The 24,587-nt window shown below is 40.7% G+C and overlaps 2 protein-coding genes across 2 annotated transcripts; both read right to left on the bottom strand.

Moving 5' to 3' along the window:
* Positions 1 to 11,942: 11,942 nt before the first annotated feature.
* Positions 11,943 to 20,428, bottom strand: MRPL15 (mitochondrial ribosomal protein L15). Its single transcript, XM_043601077.1, has 5 exons — positions 20,234 to 20,428; positions 19,191 to 19,345; positions 18,425 to 18,590; positions 13,919 to 14,042; positions 11,943 to 13,218 (listed from the first exon to the last, which is right to left on the bottom strand). The coding sequence occupies exons 1-5, from the start codon at positions 20,339 to 20,341 to the stop codon at positions 12,947 to 12,949; spliced, it is 825 nt and encodes a 274-aa protein (XP_043457012.1). The 5' UTR covers positions 20,342 to 20,428; the 3' UTR covers positions 11,943 to 12,946.
* LOC122495417 (cytochrome b-c1 complex subunit 10-like) lies at positions 13,972 to 15,204 on the bottom strand. The gene has a single exon (XM_043601081.1). It carries the CDS (start codon positions 14,862 to 14,864, stop codon positions 14,694 to 14,696), a length of 171 nt encoding a protein of 56 aa, XP_043457016.1. The 5' UTR covers positions 14,865 to 15,204; the 3' UTR covers positions 13,972 to 14,693.
* Positions 20,429 to 24,587: the final 4,159 nt, after the last annotated feature.

Genomic DNA, 24,587 nt, shown 5'->3' with positions numbered 1-24,587 from the left:
TTACACAGTACTTAAAACATATATACCCATATAAAGGAAATTTAAACTACTTTGATTTTTATAAATCTATCCTATAATATATACACAATAACCTTAATTGGTGAAAATGAAAACCATCATGAAAATGAAAAAATACATCTACTTACAAAAAAACGGAGGCTCCTGGGTGGCTTAGTCGGTTAAGTGTCCAACTCTTGATTTCAGCTCAGGTCATGATCCCATGATTTGTGGGATGGAACCCCACATCAGGCTTTGCACTGACAGCACAGAGCCTGCTTAGAATTCTCTCTCTCTCTCTGCCCCTCCCCCTGCTTGCACTCTCTCCCCCCACCTCAAAAAAAAAAAAATACATACAGAAAAACAAAAAAAAGAGCATTACATAGCCAAAATCTTAAGTGATTAACTTTTATTTTCTTCCCTTTTTGTAGTTTCCAGATGTCCTATGTATAGAGAGAGAATTTATAGGATCTGACAACATAGCCATTTAAATTTTTTCTCAATTTCCTAGATAGGTAAATGGCTTTTATAAATTAAAAAAAAAATTTTTTTTTAACATTTATTCATCTTTGAGAGACAGAGAAAGAGCGTGAGTGAGGGAGGAGCACAGAAAGAGGGAGACACAGAATCTGAAGCAGGCTCCAGGCTCTGAGCTGTCAGCACAGAGCCCAACACAGGGCTTGAACTCACTGACCTGAGCCGAAGTCAGATGCTCAACCTACTGAGCCACCCAGGCGCCCCAATGGCTTTTATAAATTAATGGCAGAGCAAATCAGTGACTAAGTTACTGAAATTCAACTTAATCCTCCTGGTTCTGGGTCTAATTCCTACCATGTTCTCTCTTTAAAATGTACTTATTTGGGGCACCTGGGTGGCTCAGTTGGTTAAGCGTCCGACTTGGGCTCAGGTCATGATCTCACAGTTCGTGAGTTCGAGCCCCATGTCAGGCTCTGTGCTGACAGCTCAGAAACTGGAACCTGTTTCCGATTCTGTGTCTCCCTCTCTCTCTGCACCTTCCCCACTTGCACTGTCTTTCTCTCTAGCTCTCAAAAATAAATAAACATTAGAAAAATTAAAAAATAAATAAAACGTACTTTTTCAGCAGGTCCTGATACAAATAAGAAAGTATAGCATGCTTCTCTTTTCATTAAAAAGACACTGATTATATATGAAAATTTTCAGGAGAAAAGCAACATCTACAGAATGGCTACCACAGAGGGACGGTAAAAGAGGCTTAATTCACTAACACAGGCATTTATGTGCCAGGCATCGTGCTAACATTTTCTACAAGTAGTGACTTCTTCCAATCCTCATCATAATCATGTGTTAGGATCTATCACTATCCCCCATGGGAAACTGAGGCATGGAGAGGTTCAACAGTGATCACAAGGCCGCTACTGGGATCTGGGTCCAAGTAAACCATGGCTGGTGGCCCCCCAAACCGGCTCTCTGAGCCTGGTGCCTCTCCACAGATAACCTTCCTGAGTCCCCAAGCAGGAAGAGGGGGAATCCCCCCTTCACACCCAGGACAGCAGAACGCAGTGCTCAAGCTGCTGGAGGAGCCGGGACTGTGGTCCGGGTCTCCGACAGGGACTTCTGCCCCCACCATTGTATGTCTCTCCAGCAAAGTGTCTAGAGACACAGCCATTCGGGGACCTGTATGAACATTAGCACACTTTATTCCCAGACACTAAGTTGGGTCACTCTGCCCTGTATCTGACATTCTGTTTACTATTCCAGAGCCACTCCACTGTCCGAGAAATAGAGTAACATTTAACAAAGAAAATAGGGGCGCCTGGGCGACTCAGTCGGTTGAGCAACCGACTTCAGCTCAGGTCATGATCTCCAGGTCTGTGGGTCGGAGCCCCGCATCAGGCTCTATGCTGACAGCTCAGAGCTGAGAACCTGCTTCAGATTCTGTGTCTCCCTCTCTCTCTGTCCCTCCCCTGCTCGTGCTCTCTCTCTTTCCCTCAAAAATAAATAAACATTAAAAATTTTTTTTAAAGAAAAAGAACTGCCTGTTTTATAAACAGAATGGACACTTTGGGGAACGTGCCTGTTTGGGCTGAGAATTATCTGCACAATTACAACACTAAGACCAGGATACAGCTGTTTGTGACTAAGCCCAGGTTCACTGAGTAAGTACTATCCAAGCATTACATCACCAGACATCTGTTTCCTGTTTTCAGTCTTCCTTCTATCGTTCCATCCTGATTTCCCTTCACCTGTAGGCCACCTACGCGAGCCACAATGAAGCAAGTCTTGTCTCCTTTTCCATCTTTAACTCAGGGTGACTTAGTCATTGTGCACGGAGGGGGTGGGGGAGATCCTAAGGGCCCTCAAAAGTGCATTCTGAGACTGGAGGGCTTTTCCCCGGGTAACCCATCTTTACATGACTAACTTCTCCCTCATTTCCAATTATGCACTTTTCCTGTGGAGGCAATACCAGCCCCTCCAAAAGGACAATTGTGAACTGAGTCACAAAAGAAAAACCTCCAGCGGCACAAAAAAGTCGAGGCACTAACTTACCTACAGCAATGTCCCCACACTCTGGTACACAGAAAAATGGTATCTTTTGGGTTTGTTTCCATACTTCGTGTCCGGATGCGGAACAGGATGTGTTTACATTTAAGGAAATCTATGCAAATAGATGGAGGTCAAAGAAGCTTTCCTCAGCCCGAGGCAACATCTTTATCATCACGGCAATAGAGCTGAAAGAGACTTTAGAGGTCACTTTACACAACTCTTGGATTACACAGAGATTAAGTGTCACGCATTTCACACAGTTAAGAAAGGTAAAGTGACTCCTCCAGTGACTCTTATTTCACATGGTTTAAGAATAAAAGCACAAAGGTTAAATACTGTAATGGAAAGTATTCAGAAAAAAGTGTCTTTGAAATACATTAGATGAAGTGCGCCTGGGTGGCTCAGTCGGTTAAGCGTTCAACTTTGGCTCAGGTCATGATCTCACGGTTTGTGGGTTCAAGCCCCATGTCGGGCTCCGCGCTGACAACTCAGAGCCTGGAGCCTGCTTCAGATTCTCTCTCTCTCTCTCTCTCTCTCAGATTCTCTCTCTCTCTGTCTCTCGCTCTCTGCCCCTCCCTCACTAGTGCTCTGTCTCTCAAAAATAAATTTAAAAACTTTTTTTTAATAAAAAGGAAAAGAAATACATTAGATGTAATAAGCAAGGTCAAAGCAGTGCAACAATCTATCCCTTTCTGATTAAAAAAAAAAAAAAAAAAAGACACCGAACAGTGGTTTATAGTTCTCTCTGGGAACCAGGTCAGGGACAGGCAACAGTAAGACAATATGGGCTTTTACTTTTTACATTTCGATATTACATCATTTCAAAATAAGTATGAAGTACTTTTATAACGTTAGAAAGTTTTGAGGGGGTCTTTTCCTAGCAGTGATTTAAAAAAAAAAAATGGGAGCGCCTGGGTGGCGCAGGCGGTTAAGCGTCCGACTTCAGCCAGGTCACGATCTTGCGGTCCGTGAGTTCGAGCCCCGCGTCGGGCTCTGGGCTGATAGCTCAGAGCCTGGAGCCTGTTTCAGATTCTGTGTCTCCCTCTCTCTCTGCCCCTCGCTCGTTCATGCTCTGTCTCTCTCTGTCCCAAAAATAAATAAACGTTGAAAAAAAAAATTTTTTTAAATGTATTCTACTCAACCCTTAGTGACTCACTGTAATCGTCAAAAAAACCCATTTTCCTTGTGCCTTGATATTTTTCTTTGCAACCTATCATCTCACTTCCTCCATACATGACATTCAAATACAACTGTTTAGATACCTAACATGGTAAGCGTAAGATGGCTTTATTGCCAAAGTGTTCAGGAAAAGCAGGCATGGAGTACGAGGACTCCTCGGACGCTTCCTGGTGCTCTGTCAACACTCCGAAGACATTTGCTCACCCAGATTGATGAATTCACCAACTTTCTGACTTAATGTAAGTTACTGAACTCAGCATTCCGGAATGGGGAATGTACTAGTAAACAAAGAATTTAGAAGTTCTGCACTGTTTATGCTGTCCATTATAGTCGGTTAACCTCGGAGTTCAAGTCTGGTCAATAGCAAAACAGGGGTCAACCCCCTGCTGGTGGCCCAATGCATCCCACTCTTATTCACCCATCCGAAAGGAATTCTTTAGCTAAGAACATAAGCCACCAAAGTAAAGACTTCAGGCTCCCTTGCAGGAGAGAACTGTATCTAAGCTCTGGCCAATGGGATTTATGTGTAAGTTTTGTGTGGCAGCTGCCAGGAATGTTTCTTAGGACAAGCTGGCTCTACGGCTCCCCGTTTGGATCATGAAGATGCACATCTCATTCTCGGGATGGGAGAGCGAAGCAGGGAGAAGCCATGGGCTTTGAGAATGGAACAGAGCCAGCAATCAGCCCTGCAGTGGCCTCAGCACTTCTGGGGGAAAAAATAAATAAATAAACATTATTTCCTTGAAGCCACTGTGATTTGCAGTTTCTATCAATGGGGCCAAAACTAACCCGAAAAACCCAACTGTCACTTGAAGTCTCTGAAAAATACAAACCATGTTTTTAAATTTTTGTCCTCTGAAATTCATAGGTGACTATCATAGAAGATGGTCCTAACAGTGATTCCTGCAAGTTCTGGGTTATTAAGGGTTTAATAACAAGCCAAACTATGTAATCCTGGATAAACATTTAAATCTTTTAGGGGCGACTGGGTGGTTCAGTCGGTTAAGCGTCTGACTACAGCTCAGGTCACGATCTCACGGTCCGTGAGTTCGAGCCCCGCGTCGGGCTCTGGGCTAATGGCTCAGAGCCTGGAGCCTGCTTCCGATTCTGTGTCTCCCTCTCTCTCTGTCTCAAAAATAAATAAACATAAAAAAATAATAATAATAAATCTTTTGGTGGGAGAGGAGAGCCAAGATGGCAGAACAGCATGGATGTTTTTTATGTGTCTCACACCCATGAAATCCAGCCAGACCAACACTAAACCATCCTACACACCTAGAAAACTGATCTGAGGATTAACACAACAATCTGCGCAATCTGAACCACAGAATTCAGCAGGTATGCAGCGTGGAGAGGCGAACTTGGGGAGCGAGAAGCCACGGGAAGGGAGGTGCTTTTGCAGGCGGAGAGAGGACGGAGACTGCGGTGGGGGGGGGGGGGCGGATTTTGGGACAAGCACCCCTCCCCAAAAGCAGCTGGAGAGAAAGTGGAAAATTGGAAACAGCCTCAGGCACTAAACGAAAAAGGGAGAAAGGAGATAGGAGAGGGTTTAAATTCCATTAAGACTATAAACAAGGGTAGCGCAAAGGCTGCAACTCTGCAGCTCCCTACCTGGCGGTGCTCTGGTGGGAAGGGCGGGCGAATCCCCAGGAACAAAGTGGGGTCTGGGAGGTGCTCAGGCCACACGGAGAGAAGCGGTTCCACTGCTGGAAGGACATTTGGTGGAGACTGTGGAAGCCACCTGGTCCCGGCAGACCCCGGAAGGCAGCCACATTTACTGGTGCTGAAACAAGGTTGTCGAGGATGAAGCCGGCTGCCAGGCGTGTGTTGTGATTTTCCATAATCCCTGAGACGCTGCTGCTACACCATCTCGCGACTTTTTTCTGGGGCGGGCTGGCACCTGGCCGCAGTCTCGGGGCACCGGCAGCAGCAGGGTCTAGCAAGCGTTCCTGGGTGCAGCCGACATTTGGCCATTGCTCATTCGGCCATTGTTTGGTGAGCCCCTCCCGCAGAGGGGCCGAACGGGTCAAGGCCGCAGTCCGTCAGAAGTAAGGGTCCGGGGAAAACAGCCACATCTGAGACAAAACTTGGGAGAGAGGTACTGCCTGGGGCCTGGACACGGAGAATGAAGCGGGGAGTGGACAGAAGCTGAAGAGAGAGGACAGGTGCGCAATCGCTGATCGGGGAGAACAGACAGGGTAGCTGGAGGACGCCATTTTCACGATCCCGCGCACGCGCATACTTACGAGCGCCCAAACCATCCACCCCAGGAGGCCAGCGGCGCCATCTAGTGGAGAACGGAGCCGTCACACCGAGCCCCGCCCGACTGGACCCACCTCGCTCTTCAAGAACACAAGTCTCACCGACGGCTTAGTTTATGGACTATGAAGCGCTACTGACTTCTAGGGGAAAACGAAGTAATTTCAGTCCTACTTCAATCTGTCAGCAGGTCCATCTATTCAATTTTCTTTTTTTTTTTCTTTTACACGACTTTTTCTTGAATAAAGAAAAAAATTCATTTTTGTTTTTATTAAAAATATTTTTTCTTTAATCTTTTTACTATGTTTTTTACGTTTGTGTAACTTTTTTCAAATTCTATCTTACTTCCATTATTTTACTTCAGTGTATTCACCTTTTCAAATTTTCAAACGATTTCCTTTTTTTCATTTCTTTTTCTTGAATGCAGAAAAACTTCATTTTTACTTTCAATTTCTATTAAAAATATTTTTAATTTTTTTACTATATTTTTTGCTTTTATGTAAATTTTTTCAAATTCTATTTTACTTCCATCATTTTAGTCTACTACAGTGTATTCACTTTTTCAAATTTTCAAATTCCTTTTTTTTGTTTCTTTTTTTGTTGAATAAAGAGAAAAAAATTTTAATTTTTATTAAAAATATTTTTAATTTTTTTCTATTATATTTTTTTACTTTTGTGTAAATTTTTTCAAATTCTGTTTTACTCCCATCATTTCATTTTAGTCTACTTCAGTGTATTCACTTTTTCAAATTCTCAAACAATGTCCCCCCCCCTTTTTTTCTCTAATCTATCAAACCACTTTCAACACCCAGACCAAAACACACCTAGGATCTAGCATCATTTATTAGATTTGTGTGTGTGTGTGTGTGTTCTACTTTTTTAATTTTAATTTTATTTTAATTTTTCTACCTCATTAATTTCTTTTCTCCCTTCAAAATGACAAAACGAAGGAATTCACCCCAAAAGAAAGAGCACGAAGAAACGACAGCCAGGGACTTAACCAACACAGATACAAGCAAGATGTCTGAACCAGAATTTAGAATCACGATAATAAGAATACTAGCTGGAGTGGAAAATAGATTAGAATCCCTTTCTGCAGAGATAAAAGAAGTAAAAATAGTAAGAATGAAATTAAAAATGCTATAACTGAGCTGCAATCACAGATGGATGCCACAGCGGCAAGGATGGATGAGGAAGAACAGAGAATCAGCGATATAGAGGACAAACTTAGAATAATGAAGCAGGAAAAAAAAAAAGGGGGAGACTAAGGCAAAAGAGCACGATTTAGGAATTAGAGAAATCAGTGACTCATTAAAAAGGAACAACATCAGAATCATAGGGGTCCCAGAAGAGGAAGAGGGAGAAATAGGGGTAGAAGGGTTATGTAAGCAAATCATAGCAGAAAACTTTCCTAACCTGGGGAAAGACACAGACATCAAAATCCAGGAAGCACAGAGGACCCCCATTAGATTCAACAAAAACCGACCATCAACAAGGCATATCATAGTCAAATTCACAAAATACTCAGGCAAGGAGAGAATCATGAAAGCAGAAAGGGAGAAAAAGTCCCTAACCTACAAGGGACGACAGATCAGCTTTGCAGCAGACCTATCCACAGCAACTTGGCGGGCCAGAAAGGAGTGGCAGGATATATTCAGTGTGCTGAGTCAGAAAAATATGCAGCCAAGAATTCTTTATCCAGCAAGGCTGTCATTCAAAATAGAAGGAGAGATAAAAAGTTTCCCAAACAAAAATTAAAGAGTTTGTGACCACTAAACCAGCCCAGCAACAAATTTTAAGGGGGACCCTCTGAGGGGAGAAAAGATGAAAATACATATATATAAATAAATAAATACCAGAAGCAACAAAGATTAGAAAGGACCAGAGAACACCACCAGAAACTCCAACTCTACAAGCATCATAATGGCAACAAATTCCTATCTTTCAGTACTCACTCTAAACGTCAATGGACTCAATGTGCCAATCAAAAGACACAGGGTAACAGAATGGATAAGAAAACAAGATCCATCTATATGCTGTTTACAAGAGACCCACTTTAGACCTAAAGACACCTTCAAATTGAAAGTAAAGGGATGGAGAACTGTCTATCATGCTAATGGTCAACAAAAGGAAGCCAGAGTAGCCATACTTGTATCAGACAATTTAGACTTTAAAATAAAGACTGTATCAAGAGATGAAGAAGGGCATTATATCATAATCAAGGCATCTATCCACCAAGAAGACCTAACAATTGTAAACATTTATGCGCCAAATGTGGGAAAACCCAAATATATAAATCGATTAATCACAAAGATAAAGAAACTCATCGATAGTAATACCATAATAGTAGGAGACTTCAGCACCCCACTCACAGCAATGGACAGATCATCTAATCAAAAAATCAAGAAGGAAACAATGGTTTTGAGTGACACACTGGACCAGATGGCCTTAAGAGATATATTCAGAACATTTCATCCTCAAGCAGCAGAATATACATTCCTCTCCAGTGCACATGAAACGTTCTCCAGAATAGACCATATACTGGGACACAAATCAGCCCTAAGTACAAAAAGATCGAGATCATACCTGTGCATATTTTCAGACCACAACTCTATGAAACTCGAAACCACCCACAAGAAAAAATTTGGAAAGGTAACGAATACTTGGAGACTGAAGAACATCCTACTAAAGAATGAATGGGCTAACCAAGAAGCTAAAGAGGAAATTAAAAAGTATATGGAAGTCAATGAAAATGATAACACCACAACCCAAAACCTCTGGGACACAGCAAAGGTGGTCATAAAAGTATATAGCAATCCAGGCCTTCCTAAAGAAGGAAGAAAGATCTCAGATACACAACCTAACCTTATGTCTCAAGGAGCAAATAAAACCCCAAACCAGCAGAAGACAGGAAATAATAAAGATTAGAGCAAAAATTAATGCTATCGAAACAAACAAACAAAAAAAAAACCCAGAACAGATTAATGAAACCAGAAGCTGGTTCTTTGAAAGAATTAACAAAATTGATAAACCACTAGCCAGTTTGATCAAAAAGAAAAAGGACCCAAATAAATAAAATCAAGAATGAAAGAGGAGAGATCACAACCAACACAGCAGAACTAAAAACAGTAAGAGAATATTATGAGCAATTATATGCCAATAAAATGGGCAAACTGGAAGAAATGTACAAATTCCTAGAAACATACATGACCAAAACTGAAATAGGAAGAAATAGAAAATTTGAACAGACCCATAACCAGTAAAGAAATCGAATTAGTAATCAAAAATCTGCCAAAAAACAAGAGTCCAGGACCAGATGGCTTTCCAGGGGAATTCTACCAAACATTTAAGGAAGACTTAACACCTATTCTCTTGAAACTGTTCCAAAAAATAGAAATGGAAGGAAAACTGCCAAACTCTTTCTAGGAAGCCAGCATTACCTTGATTCCAAAACCAGACAGAGGCCCCCACTAAAAAGGAGAACTTTAGACCAATTTCCCTGATGAACATGGATGCAAAAATCCTCAACATGATATTAGCCAACCGATCCAACAATACATTTTTAAAAAATTATTCAACACAACCAAGCGGGATTTATACCTGGGATGCAGGGCTGGTTCCATATCCACAAAACAATTAACATGATTCATCACATCAATAAAAGAAAGGACAAGAACCATATGATCCTCTCAATAGATGCAGAGAAAGCACTTGACAACATACAGCATCCTTTCTTGATAAAAACCCTCAAGAAAGTAGGGATAGAAGGAGCATACCTCGAGATCATAAAAGCCATGTATGAACGACCCAACTCTAATATCATCCTCAATGGGGAAAAATGGAGGGCTTTCCCCCTAAGGTCAAGAACAAGACAGGGATGTCCACTCTCACCACTGTTATTCAACACAGTATTGGAAGTCTTAGCATCTGCAATCAGACAACACAAAGAAATAAAAGGCATCCAAATTGGCCAGGAGGAGGTCAAACTTTCACTCTTCTCAGATGACATGATACTCCATATGGAAAACCCAAAAGATTCCACAAAAAAAACTGCTAGAATTGATTCATGAATTCAGCAAAGTTGCAGGATATAAAATCAATGCACACAAATCGGTTGCATTCCTATACACCAACAATGAAGCAACAGAAAGAGAAATCAAGAATCAATCCCATTTACAGTTACACAAAAAATCAGAAAATACCTAGGAATAAATCTAACCAAAGAGGTGAATAATCTATACACTGAAAACTACAGAAAGCTTATGAAAGAAATTGAAGAAAACACAAAAAAAAACGGAAAAACATTCCATGCTCATGGACTGGAAGAACAAATATTGTTAAAATGTCAATACTACCCAAAAGAATCTACATATTCAATGCAATCCCTATCAAAATAACACCAGCCTTCTTCACAGAGCTAGAACAAATAATCCTAAAATGTGTATGGAACCAGAAAAGACCCCGAATAGCCAAAGCAATCTTGAAAAAGAAAACCAAAGCTGGAGGCATCACAATCCCGGACTTCAAGATGTATTACAAAGCTGTAATCATCAAGACGGTATGATACTGGCACAAGAACAGACACTCAGATCAATGGAACAGAACAGAGAACCCAGAAATGGACCCACAAACGTATGGCCAACTCATCTTTGACAAAGCAGGAAAGAATATCCAACGGAATAAAGACAGTCTCTTCAGCAAGCGGTGCTGGGAAAACTGGACAGCAACATACAAAAGAATGAACCTGGACCACTTTCTTACACCATACACAAAAATAAACTCAAAATGGATGAAAGACCTCAATTTAAGACAGGAAGCCATCAAAATCCTCAAGAAGAAAGCAGGCAAAAACCTCTTTGATCTTGGCCGCAGCAACTTCTTACTCAACACGTCTCCAGGGGCAAGGGAAACAAAAGCAAAAATGAACTACTGGGACCTCATCAAAATAAAAAGCTTCTGCACAGCGAAGGAAACAATCAGCAAAACTAAAGGCAACCGACAGAATGGGAGGAGACATTTGCAAACGATATATCAGATAAAGGGTTAGTATCCAAAATCTACAAAGAACTTGTCAAACTCAACACCCAAAAAAACAAATAATCCAATGAAGAAATGGGCAAAACATGAAGACACTTCTCCAAAGAAGACATCCAGATGGCCAACCGACACATGAAAAAAATGCTCAACATCACTCATCATCAGGGAAATACAAATCGAAACCACAATGAGACACCACCTCACACCCGTCAGAATGGCTGACATTAACAACTCGGGCAACAACAGATGTTGGCGAGGATGCGGAGAAAGAGGATCTCTTTTGCATTGTTGGTGGGAATGCAAGCTGGTGCAGCCATTCTGGAAACCGGTATGGAGGTTCCTCAAAAAACTAAAAATAGAACTACCCTACGATGCAGCAATTGCACCACTAGGCATTTATCCACGGGATACAGGTGTGCTGTTTCGAAGGGACACATGCACCCCCGTGTTTATAGCAGCGCTACTGACAATACCCAAAGTATGGAAAGAGCCCAAATGTCCATCGATGGATGAATGGAGAAAGAAGATGTGGTGTGTATACACACACACACACACACACACACACACACAGACACACAGTGGAGTATTACTCAGCAATCAAAAAGAATTTAGGAGACAAAACAGATGAACATAAGGGAAAGGAAACAAAAATAATATAAAAACAGGGAGGGGGACAAAACAGAAAAGACTCATAAATATGGAGAACAAACGGAGGGTTACCGGAGGGGTTGTGGGAAGGGAGATGGGCTAAATGGGTAAGGGGGACTAAGGAACGTACTCCTGAAATCATGTGGCACTATATGCTAACTAATTTGGATGCAAATTAAAAAAAATAAAAAATAAAACAAGTTTAAATAAATAAATAACATACTCTTGGTACATAAATTACCTTATAAACTGAATCTCAGATCAGCAATACAGAAGGTAGACAAGTGAACAAAATATTGCATCATTTAGGTTTTTAATTTTTTTATTTTAAGAAAATGAACAGCCAGGAATCACTTTATTCTTGCTGTGGAAAAATTATCATGAATTATTTAGATTTAGTTGCAGCGGGACAAATTGCGTTTCTGTACGGTTTAGATACGACATAACTTTGGAAAGCTAAATAAGCTTACAGATTGCTGAAACTTTTACATTAACTGAGTTTAATTTTCACAATACCAGCTGTTTTTATGGCTTACATAATTACTGGACAATTTTTCAAAAATCATTTAAAATGAATGAAAAACAAAGGTCTCCACTATCTATGAAATCAGTAAAGTATCGGTTAGAACACTTACCTTGTTCAAGAGAAAGGCTAAGGGCTTAATCATTATTGTCTACTCTTATCAGATGACTTGAGAAAATGAATTCGCTTGGAATTATTTCAATTTTGCTAGCAAATATTGTACTACTTATTCACTGGCCTTAAATCTTAAACTCCTATCCCAAATCTTAATAATCCGGAGTTGAAAGCTTTCCATCCTGACACTGGATAGAGCTTCCTGAGGCCCCTGATTAAGATGGGCAACCAGTAGCAACTGCTTAGCCTTGACAGGCCCACCCATCAATCCCGTTCCAGCTGCACCTTCATTTTGATTTGCAACAATGACAACACAGACCTGGACAAAAAGATCATGAAAAAAAGAACGCTCCCCTAAGAGTTATAATCTTCCTTTGGCAGAAAACCAGGGGGTTTGTTTCTTTAACTGAGAAAGAACCCGCACAGATTCAGTTCCTCTATACAGCCTTGCTTACTGCATTTTTATTTTAATTTTAGATAAAAATGGAAACGGGACTACATGGAAAATTTACAACTAGAGAAAAGATGATGAAAATATACATGTTTCAGTCTCTTTTCTTCCAGAACTCTTTTACAACTCTGCTTTCTTGGAAGGAATTCATGAGCTGTAATACTGGAGGAGATTCTCATCTGTAGGTTTTAGGATTTTCTTATCTGCCATATTCACCACCCATCCAGGAGCAAGACCAAAGAAATCTGCCTTGGATCCTTTCGAGTACTAAGCATTTTGAAGAGTTCATCTTTAGTGATATCAGGTAAAATATAGCCATACTTCTTGGCAAGTTCAAGTCTTGCTTCAGGAAATTTGGCAGGATCCGCCAGGTAACCACGATTCTTTGCATCTGTATAATACGGTACCAGTGCTTCGGGCGGAAGCATTCGTTTGGGAATGGGTTGTCCACGCAGAAAGAATGGAACAGGTTTGCACAGAATGTCTGAAAGGTTTTAAATAAAAAAGATACAAATAGCTGCTATATGTATATGATTTTAATTATTAGTGTGCTTAATGTTTATTTTTGATTTTAATTGTTAATGTGCTTAATGTTTATTTTTGAAAGACAGAGAAAGAGGGCAAGTGGGGGAGGGGCAGAAAGAGAGAGGGGAACAGAGGATCCGAAGCAGGCTCTCGTGCTGATAGCAGAGAACCCAATGCAGGGCTCGAACTCACGAACTGTGAGATCATGACCCAAGCAGAAGCCAGACACTCAACTGACTGAGCCACCCAGGTGCCCTTCTTTTGATTATTAATTTTTAACTACTACCAAGATGGGAACTTCCAAGAACTTTTTATTATTATTATTATTAAAAAGACTTGTCTTAAGTAAGCAAATGGAAATACTTCACTTTCCAAAATTTGGATCTTGAAAATCAAAGTTACCTCTGGGTTACCAACAATGAGTGAATTTCTAAACATGGTATATAATATAATATGTAAGTCCCATGTTTAAAACTAAAAACCTGCTCATGACATAGTGACTGCGGAATACTAGAAGCCACACCACGAACAGGAAACCCTAAAACAGAAGACTGAGGTGTCCTAACCACAAGTCAGAGGGCCATGAGGCCTTTCAAATCCTCACACGGCAGCCAGTAGGAGATGAAGAGGGAGAAAAAAGGGACTGCAGGACATCTTACCCAGGCTTCTTGGATCATAGAAGGCCGTAGTGACGACACCACCATTTTTTTCGATTGCAGCGATGGCTAGTTCTGAAGCCAACTGTACTTCAATATTAACTTTCGCCTTAAAGGTGTCAGCACCCTGTGACATGGCAAAGCAAAGTCTGTTTGTAGGTAGCTCCGTTAACAGTAGAGTATAAAATTATGGCAATTTTTTATACTGTGTTTTCTCCTCCAAAATGCCTACAATGTTACAGTAATTCCAACTCTAAATACCTCTGCTTCCAGGTCCTACCAAACAACATTCATTTCTTTTACGTTTGTTTAGGCTATCTTGTTTTACCAACTTTCATTCTCCGTAAGCAAGGACGACTACGTTTTCATCCTACATATTTAGTAGACAGCAACACAAGCATCCATCCCCAGTATTTCATTAACAGTGGACTGTTTAATCCCGACAACCCCATGACAAAATTATTGCTACACCAACTTCATAGATGGGGACACAAAGCACACAAAGGTTAAGCAACTTGTCAAGATCACACAGCTAGGATTCTAACCCAGGGAGTCCAGTCACAGCATGTGTTTTGTTTTGTTCTCTTTCAGAGCAAGGTTTAATGCTGTGTGTATTCAAACATGAAAGCCATTTTCACAAACATGGAGTCCTAAGTCATGCTGTAGATATCCTTGGGGCCTTTCCTGAGGGCGGGGGCTGTTCCAGGTACAGCAGGAGCTAACATGGAAGGAGACAATACCAGCAGACATCAGAGGGATCCAAGAAGGGTCAGTTTACCTAATCATCCTTCTTAAACTTGCCATTAGTATAGGGCACCCAGTCCAGAATCAGCTGGCAGTCCATGGCCCATACCAGCCCTACCGTGCCCACAGTGCCCCACATGCCTGCTGTGGGAATCCAGGTTGTGGCCAGCTCGTGGTAGCACAGGCCCAGGAACGTGCCCAGCATCACAGTGCGGGCCACAGCTCAGGGTGACGCCTGTATTTGTGTTCTTACACACAACATTCTACCATACTGAGATGGGTAGAAATTACTCTTCTTTATCCCTAAGTTAGCAAGAGGCCAAGAAATTTTTAATCATGGGATGAGTGGGCTAGAACCAGTGGAAAAATAAAAATCTGACAACAGAGGTGCCTGGCTGGCTCAGTCAGTAGAGCATGCAATTCTTCATCTTGGGGCTATATCTGAGCCCCCTGTTGTGTGTAGATTAAAAATAAAAAAAAAAAAAATCTGGAGCACCTGGGTGGCTCAGTCAGTTAAATGACTTTTTTTTTTTTTTAATGTTTATTTATTTTTGAGAGAGACAGAGACAGAATGCAAGTGGGTTAGGGGCAGAGAGAGAGAGGGAGACACAGAATCAGAAACAGGCTCCAGGCTCTGAGCTGTCAGCACAGAGCCCGATGCGGGGCTCGAACTCACGAGCCACGAGGTCATGACCCGAGCAGAGGTCAGACGCTCAACCGACTGAGCCACCCAGGAGCCCCTAAATGTCTGACTCTTGATTTTGGCTCAGGTCATGATCTCCCAGTTCATGGGTTCGAGCTCCGCATCGGGCTCTGTGCTAACAACGCAGAGCCTGCTTGGGATTCTCATGCTCTCTGCCCCTCTGCCCCTATCTCTCTCTCAATAAATAAATAAACCTAAAAAATTAATTGTTAATTAATTTTTAAAATTCTGACAATATCTGATCTTGGAGGGATCAGCTGCCTCTTAGACAAAAGATTCACTCTGCTTTTACTACTGATTTTATCACAGCCTCTAAAAGGACAAAAAAAGTAAGAACTTTTCCCTAGAATAATCAACACTAAAAAAGGTAGACTTGAACTTCCTAAAGTTCTGGTTTTGGTCATTTTAATTAGGCTGTACTACATTTTACTCTAATTTCAAAACAGATTCTGAATTAAAAGATGGTAGTATTACTATTTTGTGGTAATAGAATTTTTTTTTTTTGCTATTTTGGTGTGGTTGAATCAGGCTGGCTCCCAATCAAGTTCCTTTTATTAATTATGAAGCTTTAATGTACTTCAAAAACACTCCTTTGGGGTGCCTGGGTGGTTCAGTCAGTTAAGTGTCTGACTCTTGGTTTTGGCTCAGGTCATGATCTCACATGGGATCATGGGATCCCAGGGCTCGTTTGTGGGATTGAGCCCTGCTCTGTCAGTGAAGAACCGGTTTGGGATTCTCTCTCTCCCTCTGTGTCCCTTCCCCAATCACACTTGCTCTGTCTCTCTCTCAAAATAAATAAACATTAAAAAAAATAGGTTCACCCATGCCATCAAGTAAGACACAAATATTCCACCAAATAAGATGCATATTCTCACATTTTTTTCCATCTATGATACTGGTCTGCATTTTATTAATCAATGGCACCTCTGACTCAATAAAGTAAGGTCTTGGGGTGCCTGGGTGGCTCAGTCAGTTAAGCGTCCAACTTCAGCTCAGGTCATGATCTCACAGTTCACGAGTTCAAGTCCCATGTCAGGCTCTGTGCTTACAGCTCAGGGCCTGGAGCCTGCTTCAGATTCTGTCTCTCTCTCAAAAACAAATAAATTTAAATAAATAAATAAATAAATAAGGTCTTGCCATATTATTTGTGAATTTTAATTACTATTCCAAATTGCCCAACTATTTCCTTTTCTTGGGCATTAGAGTTAATTCTGGTGTTTTCAGTAATATAAATACTATTTTTAGGAATGTCTTTATATCAGTTAAGTTTCTTTTTTTGTTATTCCTTGAAAACATATATTCTGAAATTGGTAATTTTGTGCTATGGATTAATTATTACCATTATTTATTGCAAATCTAAAATCCAGAAAAGGTCAACCAATTTACAGCTACAAATGACTGTAACTGTACTTACTCAACTGTTGCCCTGGTGTAGTTTTCAGGATTATTTTCCTAGTTAATACAGATACATGCCTGAGAGCTGTTGGAATGTGCTGTCTATTGGCTGACAAGGTCACAGATTTTTCCATATTAATTTATATGTATATTCCCTTATATACCCAGAATAGAATACTGAGGCTTAACTGAGTATTTTGTATTTTATTTTCAAATCATTTTATTTGGAAAACTTTTATCCACAAGGTTCATTTTTTCAAAGGAACCTAAAAGATTTTTCCATAAACACATGCCTCCCTCTAGTGGACACTAAGTTACTCACATAGCTGTATTCCTGACCTACAAGAAACAAAAGTATTAATGAAGAAATCTAACTGCTTATGAAACTCTTAGCCAATTTCTATAAATAGAAAAAGGTTTTGCTGCAGTTAGAATTAGATTTGATTCTGGGTGCCTGGGTGGCTCAGTCAACTGAGCATCTGACTTCAGCTCAGGTCATGATCTCACAGTTTGTGAGTTCAAGCCCCACATCAGGCTCCCTGCTGTTGGCACCGAGCCTGCTTCAGATCCTCTGTCTCCCTCTCTCTGCCCCTCACCACCCCCCTCAAAAATGAATACATATTGAAAAAATGAGAAATTAAAAAAAAAAAAAAAGAATTAGATTTGATTCATTCCTTGTCTCCATAAAACTAATTATGAGCCAGTATTTCCAATACTGAAAATATAGCAATGAACTAAAGTACTTGTCATTACATTTAGACATAGAATTTACATTATAGTGTGAAGAAGAGTATGAAAAAATAAATGCATTACTTGGTAATAAAGGTCAGGTGTTTATACATTCAAAGAAAAATACTTTGCACAGGGTAAAGCAGACAAGAGTATGGGGGGGGGGGGGGGTTGTGAGTATTCTTTTATAAAAGGATGTCAGAAAAGATCTCCCAGATATGACATTTTGAGCAAAGAATCAAAGGGAGAGAGCCAGCTGAATCGATACACAGCAGAGCACCCCAGAACCAAGGACAAAGGCCATGCCAACTTCCTCAAACTACAACTGAGTATAACACAGTGTAATGGTTATATGGTAACTCAAAAGAAATAAAAATTGGGGGGGGGGGGTGCCTGGGTGGCTCAGCCAGTTAAGTGTCCAACTCTTGATTTCAGCTCAGGTCGTATCTCGAGGTTCATGGGTTCAAGAGCCCAGCATTGGGCTCTTCGTTGACAGTGGGGTCCTGCTTGGGATTCCATCTCCCCCTCTTTCTGCCCCTCTCCTGCCCTCTCTCTCTCAAAATAAATAACCATTTAAAAAAAAAGAAAGAAAGAAAGAAAAATTGGGGAAAGAAAGAAAGAAAGCAAAAAACCTGAGCTGACTTCAGCTCAGGTCATGATCTCACTGTTCGTGAGTCCGAGCCCGGCTTCAGGTGACCTCAAGCCCCACTCCTGGTAAGTTTGAGCCCTGCTCCAGGCTCTGCACACACTCACTCACTCACTCACTCTCACTCTCTCTGTCTCTCTCCCTCTCCCTCTCTCTCTGCCCCTCGCTCACTTGCTCTCTCAAAAAATTTTAAATTAATTAAAGAAATAAAAATTAAAAAGGCAGAGTGTTGATTATATGGTAATCAGAAATAGCCTTCTATGTGACACCAACAAATCTCATCCAGACTTACCTCCTCCACCAGCTGGACACCATAATCCCTTTTAAGTGGCTGGATGGTCACACCTCTCCCATTGACAAGCTGAGTTAAGTCAATAGGTTGAGTAGGATCCACTCGACCCAAATCAATAAGATACTGCAATCTATTCAGACTCAAAGGCTGATACTGGCGTCTGAAGCTACAAAACAAAGTAACAATTGGAACACTCAAACGGCTCTTCCCGTAAGTTCTTCCGATCAACTCAAAGCTTTGTTCTCTATTTTCCTCCCTCGATTTACATGATTTAACAAAAATAAAACCATCCCGAGTGCAACAAAATCACACAATATCGCTTGCTTTTTGGCAATGAAACAGAACCAGAACTTCATTTCACTAAAAATAATTTGCCTCTCTAAGCATTTACTTCACTCATTTAAACAAATTTGTCAAATGTGACTTATGCATTAACGGAGCTCAAAGTAACAAGAGGAGTTGTCACTTATTGGGTGACTACCCAGGTTTTTATATACATTATTGCTAAGCCTCTAGCCAACCACAAGAGCTGGTATTACCATCTCCTCCTTTGCCAGGTCTGAGCATCAAGTCCGGGCTTTTTTCCCCTCCTAATCCAGGCCAAATTTCATTACCAAAAATGATTCAGAGAAACAGCAATAAAAGTTTACCTCAAAGTGAATTTAAATTTCTACCAAGCAATTGTTTTTTTTTTTTGGGGGGGGGGGGGGGGTGGACTGTCAGTGAAAATTAGGGATTTTTACTTTAAAAAGCAAAGCAACCTTACCTATGACCTTCATTAAACCCATATTTTGGGATTCGAATGTAAAATGGAGTCTGGCCTCCCTCAAAACCCAGTCTGGGCCGGGTTCCTCTCTGCCGCTCTCCCTTATGGCCTCTGCCACATTTTCGACCTCTTCTCTGACCTCTTCGCCGTCTTTCCTACAAGGAAAAGAAACGCCATTCATTCATCCAATCAACCAGTACTAACAGCTAACACTATGTGCCAAGCTCTGTTCTAACTGCTCTAACCTCCGCTTTTAAGTTAGCATCCTTGCCTCTGTAAATGTAGTGAATTCTTGTAACCAAAGTCCAAATTGTGTTTCAAAGGAAAAGTTCCAAGGACGGAATGGAGGTAAGGACTCTAGGATAGGCTGGAAATGAAAAAAATCCTAGAGTCAAACATCCACAACAAACAAGATTTACACGGTATTTAAGAACACTTATTTTGTAATTAATTGTAAACACATAATCGTTACCCATGTGTATTATTTAAACCTTAATTTGTAAAGAAAGTATTTTTTTCCCAAATTAACTTCCTGTCACTTCGTGAAAACGAACCGATTCTTTAAATAATAGTGTGTTGGCGCTCAGTCCCGGGTTGTGAGTTCCAACCCCACGCTGGGTGGAAACAAAATATTTTTAAAGTTAAATAAATGACAGTATGTCAACTGACAGCTTTTCTAGCTGTATTCAGTGATTTGCAGAAAAGACAACTACCGTAATCAATTCAAATCTTTCCCACGAAAATAAAGTTAACGGGAAAGTAGCTCATCTTAAATCCAACTCTGAACGAGGCCATCATTTTGTGGCTCCTGCGACTTCACGCCTCCGCCGTAATTACAGAATCACGCTTTACCATATGAACCTTATTACGAATTGGGACCGTGTTACGAATTGGGTTCTCCGTGCAGTTGAGAACAAGGGCTCGGCAACCCTACGTTTATCCCAACACCCTCCGCAAAGAGTGCGGGAGAACGATGGCGAGGGACAGGCCGCTTCCATCGCCCCTTCCCCCTGCGCGTCCCCGCACCGCCACCAGCCATTTACCGGTTTCCTGGAGCCTGGATTCGGCTTTAGGTTTGCCAAGCTCACACGTGGAAGGGCCCGGAGCAGGTCCAGAGCCCCTGTCCCACCGCCCTGCAGGGGACCGGCCATGACCCACACAGCCAAGGCCCTCCAAGGGCGCCCGGGGTCGCCTCGGAGCCCACGTGGTCTCCAGGCGCTGCTTTACGGCCGCGGCCCCGCCCTGTCGTACCGCAGGAACTGCTGCGCTCTCGGCCGCTGGGCTCGCCCGTGTCCGGGAGATCCCTGGTAGCGTCCGAAGTTTTGCAAGTTAGTCTCTGCTATTCTACCTCGTTTTCTGGGTTTTAGGTCGCTGGGGGTGTGAGCGTAGTTTGGGAGACCGTGCCTTGACCTCGTCCCTGAGCCTACGACGTTTTCCCCGGCTTTAGAAAAGTGCGCATTGAAAATGCCATGCGTTAGGGAATCTTGGGAGTCCGTGTTTGTTTGGCCTGGCACGTTTTGTCGTGTCTTGGCCTCTAGGAGACAGTGTCTTCCCCGAGCTCGGCGTGGAGCCCAGACCAAAGTAACGGGAGCGCTAAGCCTTTAGCTTTGAGCTTCGCCTGGCTACACGCGGTGAGAGACAAAAATAATACCCGGGGTCCAGCTATTAAAATGCCTGGTTCGTACGGACCTGTGAGTAAGACTGAAACTATGCGTTCTCATCCCGGTGTATATACACTACATTGCTGTGCCTGAGCTGCTGAGATAACTAATTTCGCTTATTGTTTAATGATGTTAGCGCTTGGTTATGTGTCAGGCGCGTGTTAAGTCAGCCTTATTCGGTTTATCTAAACAACCAGTCGTAGAGATGTTTTTATTTTTTACAGACCACGAAGGTAAGGCTTGGCAAGGTCGAGTAGCTGGACCAAGGTCTCACGATAAAAAGCAGAGCCGGGATTCAAAACTTCTACCTCCTTACAAAGTAGTATTTTTTATCATATAAAATTGAGTATCTGCAGCACAAAATACATAAGGTTGTTTTCATTCAAAAAATAGCAACTTCCCTATTTTTGCCTTGAAGGGATGTAATGTCAAAGACCATGTTCCCTCCTTTTGTTTTATTCTTTTTACATTTCACTGTCTTGCTGTGGAGTTGTTCTTCCTGGTTGCTATTAGTTATACAATAGTGAAGTTGAGAAATTTGGGGAGGCGAACTACTTCTATGTTTCACAAAACCTTTCTGAAGTTATTTTGAGTGAAATATAAAAAAAGGAAGATGCACCCATTTGTTTAAGCATATTTATGAGCACGTCACTAACTTGTTACTGAGAAATATACAAAGATGAAATCAAATAGGATCTTGCTCCCAGGTTTTTTTTGAAATCTACAACAGGAAATTTGTCAAAATTGAGGGTTTTTTTTTTTTTTAAGATTGTATTTCTTTTTTAAGATTTCCTTTTAAGATCATCTTTTTTTTCTTATGTTTATTTACTTCTTTTGAGAGAAAGAGAGTGAGCAAGCACACAAGCTGGTGAAGGAGAGGAGAGAGAGAATCCCAAGCAGGCTGCACACTGTCAGCATAGAGCCTACTGCAGGGCTCCAACTCAACCCTGAGATGACCTGAGAGGAAATCGAGTTTGATGGTCAGCCGACTGAGCCCCCCAGGCACCCCTGAAGTCTTTATTTTTAAGTAATCCCTACACCCAGTGGGGCTCAAATCCACGCCCTGGAGATCAAGAATCGCTTGCTCCACCAGCTGAGCCAGTCAGGAGCCCCAAAATTGAGTGTTTTTTAAAAAGTCAAAAAAAAGTAGGTCTCTTGTAGACCTAACAGCACAAATAGAAGAAAAATACAAATATGAGCTCTCTAAAACAATATAAAATACTCTATTTGGAAGTACAAAAGAAAATACAGAAAACAATAGAAACTAGTTCCTGACTTTAAAGGTTTCAATTCGATATATTTCATCATCTTTTTGTTAGAAATTTCATACTTCTGGGAAGAAAATTGCAAAATATACTGCAGAAAGATTCACAACTTTTTTTTTCTTTACCTAGAAAATCGTTGCTTGAATTAAGTAGTGAATTTCTGGGTGAGTGTTAATACTAATAACATTTTTAAACATATGATAATTTTTATTGAATAAATGAGATACAGGAAATATAAAACAGTGTGCTGTACTTCCTGGAAGTAGATGTTTTTAGTCGTGTAGGTGATATAATGTTATTGGGGCACATTAGTTAATAACAGTGGAAATAATTGTCGTAAATTGTAGGCTATATGTTTGTTTATCCCATATCCAACATGTTGAGGAAGCATATAAAACTCTCAATTTGATGAGTATCATCGTGTTGTGAAAATGTAAATTAAGGTTGTGTAATAAATAGGTCATTAATCCTTACCTTAAGCCTGTGTAAGGTTTACATCATCATTATTGTATGATATTTATTCAGCACCCACATGATTGGGGTATTGCAGTAATATATATTAAACACCCACAAGATTGAGGTGTTGCACTATACCCTGTTTAAATCATTGAGAAGACTTTGTAATAAAATATTTCAGGGGGGTGTGGGTGGCTCAGTCAGTCAAGCCTCCGACTCTTGATTTTGGCTCAGGTCCTGATCTCGTGGTTCATGAGTTCAAGCCCCCTGTTGGCCCCTGTGCTGGCAGTGAGGAGCCTGCTTGGGATTCTCTCTCTCTCCCTTTGCTCCTCCCCTGCTTGCGTACTCTCTCTCAAAATAAATAAATAAACTTAAAAAAAAAAAGTCTTCATAAAAAGAAAACATTTCAGTGACTGCTTAAGGTCCATCCTGATTCCAGTCCCAGTTAATAATGACTACTGCATCATTATATAAAAAGAATGAAATGAATCCTGTAAAGGTGGTATAATTTGAAATTCCTTGGGAAGTCCTCTTTCTCACACACTCCTAAATAATCTTTTGCCACTTATGCAAGGACCCTAACGGTCCATCAACATAGATTAATTCCTTTGAACTCATTTAAAATGAAAATTCTCGGGGTGTGGGGTAGCTCAGTCGGTTAAGCATCTGACTTCAGCTCAGGTCATGATCTCGCAGTTAGTGAATTACAGCCCCGTGTCAGACTCTGTGCTGACAGCTCAGAGTGTGGAGCCTGCTTCAAATTCTGTGTCTCCCTCTCTCTGCTCCTCCCTTGCTCGTTCTCTCTCTCTTTCTCTCAAAAACAAACATTAAAAAAAAATTTTTTTAATGAAAATTCTCAAAGTGGGTAGAGAATGAGAGTTGGGGACGTGAAAATAAAGGGATAATTTTATCATATAAGGCAGTTTACATGAACCATAATAAAATACACTAGGAAGAGGCTAATCAACTTACCCCTCTGTTTCTGAGATTAAAAAGCAACAAAACAAAAACATGCATATAAACTCTTCTCCTAAATGAGATCACGCGTTAAAGAATATTTCGGCAGGGATGGGAACAAGAGGAAAAGAATTTCAGTTATTAGATTATTACTGACTTTTTCTGTGACCCAAGAACAAGTCATTTTAGAGTGCAGCCAAGAACAGGCTTATTTTGTGTTTATCAAAGTTGAGAATTGGAAAACAACTAGAGATGAGAGTTTCCTTAGTGAAAAGAGGAGGAACCCAGGTGCAGGAGAGCAGTAAATCCCTTTGATACTGGGAAAAAACAATACCAAGAGGGCATGGGAAGGGGATGGAAATAAATGTCACCCTGATAAAACCTACCTAGTTTTATCAAAGGTTGGCCCTGACTTATAGGTCTTCATTTATACTTGAATAGTTTTTAATTTTATTAAAGTATAGTAATGCATTCATTTGTTTGGAGAAAAATCAAATAGTACAGAAGAGTCTCATGAGCAACAGTTTTCCGTAGGCAGTCAACTTTCAACTTTCGTTTTTATTTCATCAGGTGAGTACCTCTATATTTATAAATTAAACTATCTCTACCACTAATTGTTTTATTAATTTTTGACATTGTATATTCACTTGTCTTAAGATAGATGAAGATTTAGATAATTTAAACTATTTCCTAGTATTTTAGTTTTCTCTATGGTAACTAATTCAAATAATGTGATTACTTTAAATATCTATCTCTTGAATTGTCAATTGTCAAAAGCATATAGAAACTCCTCACTCTGTGTAAGATGAAGGCATTGACTCATCTAACCTCTCACACTTTTTGGCCCCTTCTACTTACAACATCTTTTAGCTATATATATATATATTTTTTAACATTGTCATGGATATAAATAAGAAGCTACAACAATTACTGTATCTGCTGTCTCTCTCTAGAGCAATTTTCAGTGTTTCTCTTTCCTGCCCATAAAGAACTAGCTTTCAGGCTAACAAGCTTTCTTTAAATTCAAGATCACAGGGGTCGCCTGGGAGGCTCAGTCG

This window comes from Prionailurus bengalensis, chromosome F2 (genome assembly GCF_016509475.1).
Source record: "Prionailurus bengalensis isolate Pbe53 chromosome F2, Fcat_Pben_1.1_paternal_pri, whole genome shotgun sequence".
NCBI lineage: Eukaryota > Metazoa > Chordata > Mammalia > Carnivora > Felidae > Prionailurus > Prionailurus bengalensis.
This window is presented reverse-complemented; position numbering and strand designations above follow the sequence as displayed.